This window comes from Octodon degus, unplaced genomic scaffold, assembly GCF_000260255.1.
Source record: "Octodon degus isolate 3935 unplaced genomic scaffold, OctDeg1.0 scaffold00051, whole genome shotgun sequence".
NCBI lineage: Eukaryota > Metazoa > Chordata > Mammalia > Rodentia > Octodontidae > Octodon > Octodon degus.
Window position 1 is genome coordinate 5,421,999 of NW_004524627.1, and position 6,770 is coordinate 5,428,768.

Here is a 6,770-nt window from a genome sequence, read left to right on the forward strand (position 1 = left end):
TTGAACCACGGTCCCTGATGCTTTTGCTAAGCTTGTTCCAAGTAGGTGCTTTAGACCACTGAGCCATCTCTCCAGCCCCCACATACTATCTCTTAAACATCTTTCACAGGCTTTCACCAGTGTGCTGTCTGTTGGGAGTGGCTAAAGCTGGAAACTGGTCATGTGTGAGGGCAGAACAAGGCCGTGGGGCCTAAATCAGTCAAGCTACCTCAGTCTTGAGAAAAGCATTTTGCCTAGGCAATTTCAGTCATTAGTTGCTAGGCAACTTTGCAAAGGTATAAATAAATGTCCCTACAGTTGTTTGGGTCTTCTGCCCTTCAGACATGGGCCTCCACCTGACCTCAACTATTGTCTCATTTTTATTTTCTAAATCCCTCACTGTTTTCTCCTGGGAACCACTGAGAGACCCAGGCAGCACAGGAGCTGGGTCTGGCTGCGGCATTATATAGTGGTGGTTCACCTCTATGGCTGCTTTCAGTGCTAAAATGGCATTGGGTAGAAGAAACACTTGGATTTCATGGTTATGTACTGCTGCGCTGAGTTGTACTCTCAGAGCCTGCCACCTCAGGACACCTAAAAACCAAGAAAAACAAGCAGCCTGGGGTTCTGGCTGTCCAAAAGGGAGGAAGGTCAACCTTGAGGTATGGGCCACACGTGGTGGCGCGAATCTGTAATCCCAGCACTTGAGAGGCTAAGGCACAAGGATTGCCTGGGTTCAAGGCCAGCCTAGGCAACATAGTGAGTTTAAAACAAGACTGCATAGTAAGACCCTGTCTCATAAAACAAACAAACAAAACTGTGAACACTGGTAGCATAGCAGTGTGTCCTGTCACCCAAAGACACAAGTTCTAAATAATAAGTCTTACAAGCATGTGAATTTTACAGAAATGGTTTCTTCTGCAACTTGAATTTTATTTTTAAATTTTATTTATTTGGTACAGGGTCTCACTATGCAGCTAGGACTCCTAGTGATCTTCCTGTTTCAGCCTCCCCAGAGCTGGGATTATAGGCATGCACCATCACACCTAGTCTTGGTGGCCTGCTTGGTGCACCTGTGGTGGGGCAAGCATGGCAAGTGGTATTGGGGATCAAACCCAGGTCCTTGCACTTGCCTAGGCAGGCACTCAGACCGCTGAGCTATCTCCGTGGCCCTGCAACTTTAATTTTATACTCCCTTCTTTTCCTTTCTGCTGTGCTTAGAAATGAACACATGAGAGAATTCTATAAAAGAGAATTTGTAGGAAGAGAGTAAGAATAAAGCAGCAGTTGTAGTGAATTAAGGGTATGTGTTGTGGAAGGGGGGAGCTCAATGGTACAGTATGTGCTTAGCATGTGCAAGATCCTGGATTCAAGCCCAGCACATAATTCAGAATCAAAGGGCTCTGAGTTTATCTTCTATCTGCTCTCCTTGTGTAACTCTGAACAAAAATACTGTCATCTCCAAACTTCACTTTCTAAATCTGTGAAACAGAGATAATAGTACAGGCCCTGGGCCAGGGAGATGGCTCAGTGGAATAAGCGCTTCCCTGGCAAGCGCAAGGGCCTGAGTTCAATCCCCGGTTCTGCCACACACACACACACACACACACACAAATAATAATAATAATAATAATAATAATACCTGCCCTGCAGTGTAAGGGAGATTAATACTAATAGTTAACTTTAGTGTGTGCTTATCATGTGACAACATGGAAGCACTCTACATATATTATCCCAATTAGTCCTCATAGCAATCCCTCCTTTTATCTCCATTTTAAGGCAGTCGGAGTAACGAAACAAACTGTAGATTGCATAGGGTCACAAAATAAACAAATGGCTTGGAGTGGATTTACATCCAGATATGTGAGCTCAACTAGCTGAGTTTCATGAGCTTACTGTAAAGAACAGTAACTGTGGTTACTGGCACACAGGAAATACTCAATTCACTGCTACTATGAAAAAAAGGAGAACTATCTCAAAAATTACTTTTTGGCAAAAAAACACAAATATGACCAATGAAATAACTGAAAGCAAACACAAATCCAGTCTTCAACAAAGGGGCCAAGAACAGGAGTTAGAGAAAAGACAGCCTCTTTCACAAATGGTGCTAAGAAAATTGTTCATAGAACAAATGCAGAAGAATAGACCTAGACCTGTGTTTCTTTTTTTCTTTTTTTGTGGTGCCGGGGATTGAACTCAGGAGCTTGTGCTTGCCAGGCAAGCACTTACTCCATGAGCTATCTCCCAGCCCCCTAGACCTGCATTTCTCACTTGGTACTAATGTAAAAAACAAAAATGGATCAAAGACCTAGATACCAAAGCAGAAACACTTTAACTGCTAGAAAATAGGTAAAATTCTTAATATAGGCATAGGTAAGGACTTTGAAAAACTTGAGACAGTCTCACTGGCCCTGAACTCATTGTGATCCTTTTATGTCAGCTTTCAGAATGCATTCTGGGATTACAGGTGTGTACCACCACACCTGACAAGGACTTTCTGACCAGAACCTCAACTATACAAGAAATAACACCAGATGTCAACAAATGGGATTATATCAAATTAGAAAGTTTCTGCACAGCAAAGGAAACACCAGCAGAGGGAAGAAACAGCCTATGGAATGGGAAAAAGTTTTGCCACTTACGCTTTCGACAGAGGACTAATATCTATAATATATGAAGAACTCAAAAAAATTAGACCCAAGGGTCAGGTAGATAGCTCAGCGGATTAAAGCACTTGCTTAGGCAGATGCAGGGGTTAGAGGTTGGATCCCTGGCCTGCCATGCCAGCCCCACCCCCTGAGCGCGCACTGAGAAGGCAATTGAGACTGGGCATGGGGACATGCCTATAATCCCAGCACTTGGGAAGCTGAAAACAGGAAAATCACTACAAGTCTTATCCGTGTAGTGAGACCCTGTAGACACTGCACTAAATACATAAAATAAATAAAAAAAATTAGACCCTGCCCCCAAATAAAAGACCCAATCAAAAAATGGGCAACTGAAATGAACAGACACATCTCAAGGTGAAGTACAAATGGCTAATAAGTACATAAAAAATGTTCAGCATCTTTGGCCATTAGAGAAATGTGAGTCAAAACAACACAGATTCCATTTACTCCAGAAATAATGGCAATGCTGCTACCGGAAGTGCTTCTTGATCCAACATCTGACCATGGAAGGAAGGTTTCTAAAAGAAGGTCTCCACCCCACCGCCCACCGCCCACCCCCCACCCCCATCCTGTTTTTGTGTAGCCTTTAGGAGGTTGTCCCTCTTCTCCCGAAATAAGCCTTGAATTCTATTTCCCTCGTTTTCTGAGCTGCAACAGTGGCACAGGTACAGTGAATGACAAAGCACTGATCAGAGCAGATTCTGTGTGGCCCGCTTACCTGCTCCAGCCTCTCAATGAGCTCCGCAGGCGTCAGGACCAGTTCCTCACTCCCCTCATCGGAGTCCTGTCTCGTGAGGTCCAGCTCCTCTGTCATCGTCTCTGAAACCAGGAACAGAATGAAAATGAACCAATACTCTGTAGGTGTTTGCTATTTATCTGCAAGAACAGGCTACTAGGCATTTGGAAAAGCTTCCCGGGCCACAGGAGCCGGTAGCTGCGGCCAGGTAAGCTCGCAGGCTGACTTTTCCGCGTTTCAATTTCTCGGAGGCGTCCTTGTCCATCCTGACCGTGCCCCCACCACGCTGGACAGTGCGTACTCTGGTGTCTTCGCTCACCTCTGTGGCTAACCCCTCTCTATTAGAAGATGAATCGCGCCTGCGTTCAGAGCCTGGCACCTATGGGTAGTGGAGTCACAATGGCCTGTTCCAGCTGGGCGGGTGGTGAGAAGGGCGGTTCCAGGCCGAGATGCTGGCACCCCGCCCACACCGGCTCGCGGCCGACCGGCTCCCTCCGAGGAGCACTGCGGAAGGACTGGCGGACGCACAGAGCGCTCCCTGGAACGAACCTCGCGGCCAGGACCCCGCTTTCAACCGACACTCACCAGCCTCACTCCCGCGCTCCTCTCGGAAACTCTCCGCCAGGCACAACGTCACCACGCACGGCAAGCGCTCACCAATCACGCCCCGGGAAAAAGAGACAGCCTGCCAGCCGGCCATCGTGGCCACGCCCACCAGAGGGGCCGGCGCTAGGGCTGCAGTCCCGGCCGACTCCAGCCGAGACTTCCAGGAGAGGGCGCTTCATTCGACCCAGGAGGTCTGGTGAAGGCCACCTTCGCGTCTGCGCACACCCTGCCTGGCGGTGGGGCCGGCCGAGAAATGGGTAGTTCAGGTCAGGCGGCGTCCCTCTCGCTGTCATCTCCTGCACCTGAGCCTCTTGTAGCCCTTTAGTTACTTCGTGTTTGCCAGCGCTTCAGCTGCGGGTTCTACAACCTGCAGGCTAGTGGCTCCCGAAGTGGGGCACCAGGCTACGGGGACAGCGTCACCGGCCCCTGGAGAAGATGGTGTTCTCACTCTGTGGGAGGGCCCGGACCTTCTAGGTGATCCTGTTCTTGGCGATTTGGGAAACACTTCTGGAGGCAGTGTCTCCTCTTTCGGCGCTGTCTCTCCAGGTCGCTCTGACTTGGTAGGGCAAGGCAGTCCTACCACGTGTTTATTCATTCCACTGGGTGAGATCAGGGTTTCTTCTCAGCTGCTGACGTTTTCCTCTTCTGCTATTTTTCTGTGCAAAGTGTCACTTCTGACTTCCCTAGATGTCTCTTCTCCACCAATCCAAAGACTGGGAGCTTTTCCTCTACCCTGTTGATTGACGAGAATAAAAGATTGCCTGATTGACAGGTTGATAGTGCCTGCCTGATTGTAATCATGTATGAAAATTACAACAGGATATGTCAAGAGAGTTTATTTACATAGGGCTGTGATAGTTGGGTCCATCAGAGAGGAATTTCCAAAAGGATATTTGAAGAATCTTTCAGAATGTGCTTTGTGAATGACAGATGACCTTTGCAGGTGCTTTTTCACCTGTGTTCCAATTATTTTGTTATCTGCATTTTGTTATCAACATTCCATCAAGGCTATTTGTTCCTCCCTTTTTTTCTTAGTGCCAGGCAAGTGGTTTACCACTGAGCTACACCTTTGTCCTTGAGCTACACCCCTTTTCTTGCCTGTCTTTGCGTTTTAAATTTGGGAGTAGCTTTGATGCTTCTTTGAGCAGGAGAATTTGGCAATGGGGATGCTGCCTGGCTTTCAGGACTAAGTCCACCGCTGCTTCCACCTGGCTCTTTTCTTTGAGCTGCACCCCTGGGGACCCTAAGTGGATGTAGGAAGGTTGGCTTCCTTGCAGCTGCTGTTTTGGGGAGCCTGTGTGCAGTGGTCATCCGGAGAGAGCCATCTCATCATCCAGATGTCTGGATCGAATGAGGCTTTAGACGATGCTGCCTTTGAAACTAATCAGTCCAGTTAACAGTAAGGGGTGCACAGATGAGCTGTTGTGCACCAAACAGAGGTTGTCTGAAGGCCAAGCGAGAGCCTTGGAATGGTCTACTGTGCAGTGTTAGATGACTGAACGCTGGTGTTTGAACACAGCTCCATTCTTACATAATTTTCATTACTACAAATGCATTCAATGACCTCATTAACATTTCTTAAGTGTTACAGATTAAACACAGATAATGTTTCCACACAAAAATATCCTTTCTCTTGGATCTCTTGCCACTTACCTGGTCCCTCACTTCTACTTTCCTGCTAGGAAATAAGAATCATTATTTAATGGAGGTGTGACCTTAAACAATACACTTCTCTGGGCATTGTTTATTAAGTTAGAATAAAATGTGTTTACCTTCCTGCTTTACCTTGGTCTTAACCATCCAGCAGAAAAGTATGAAGATGAAATTATAAGAAATAAAGCCATGCTGTTAAGTTGAGCTGTGGGGGACTCAGGTCAATAATTTCTGACATTGCCAGTTAAACAGAAGACCCAATGCTATTATGGGCTACTGGACTCTTTTAGAATATTTTGCTGAGTTTACACACCTATAATATTCAATAACTTTGAAAAAATGGGGTATACAGATGAATGTCCATTTTGTATCTGTGTATTCAAAGTGGTTGGGATAGATATATAGTTACATTCTGTTAATGAATAGAATGATTTGTTCTAATGGAGTTTGTAAATAGGATCACAAGTCCGCATCTTGTACAGCAATTAACCACTAAGAAGAATATATGCAGTGTATTATTTGTTGAAAAATAAAAAAAATAAATAAAAAAAAGAAAAAAAAATAAAATTTAACATGAAAAAAAAATGTGTTTACCTGAAGACAGAGAAATAGACTGAGAAACTTGGGAGACTCTTTTCACGTCTAAGATTTTTGATTCCAGAAGACATTAATCAGACAAAATTCATGTAAATGTTGCAGAACAGTATTTTTAGTTTGTAAAGGAGTATTAAACTGGGTGTGCTGGCTGGTGTACATCTGTAATTATAGCACTCTGGGAGGTAAAGGAAGGAGGATCAAAACCTCAAGTCCCACCTGGACAAGAAAACAGGGATGTATCTCAAGGTTCACTTCCTGTTAGGTTTTTTACTACAGTAAAGAGACAGGAAAGATAAAAGAGGCCTTTATTGACACTGAGGACATGGAGAAAATCCAAAAGAGATGGGATCCTCTGACCTGAGATAAAGGAAGGCTGAGACTTCATGGACTTTTCCTAGGGGTAGAGTTTGAGGGATAGTTTCAGTGACACTTAAAGAGCTGATTAGGGTCTTTCTTGTGTGTGTGAAAGGTAGCCAGGGCTGGGGTGGGGAAGCAAGAGGAGGTGGTCATTAGAAGATAAGTTGTTTTTG

The 6,770-nt window shown here is 45.5% G+C and overlaps 1 protein-coding gene across 2 annotated transcripts in view; it reads right to left on the bottom strand.

Annotated features, from left to right (window-relative positions):
• The window catches only part of Gins4 (GINS complex subunit 4), an 18,675-nt gene extending 13,835 nt beyond the window's left edge, over nt 1–4,840 (bottom strand). Inside the window, exons 1-2 of one of the 2 annotated variants that reach the window (XM_023717313.1) lie at nt 3,970–4,840; nt 3,367–3,467 (exon numbers count right to left, since the gene is read on the bottom strand). In XM_023717313.1, the coding sequence (XP_023573081.1) occupies nt 3,367–3,467; nt 3,970–4,084 (216 nt within the window). In that variant the 5' untranslated portion in view covers nt 4,085–4,840. Of the gene's footprint in view, nt 1–3,366; nt 3,468–3,703 lie in introns of both variants that reach the window. The other variant, XM_004633074.2, reaches the window with a different exon arrangement.
• Between the last annotated feature and the right edge of the window lie 1,930 nt (nt 4,841–6,770).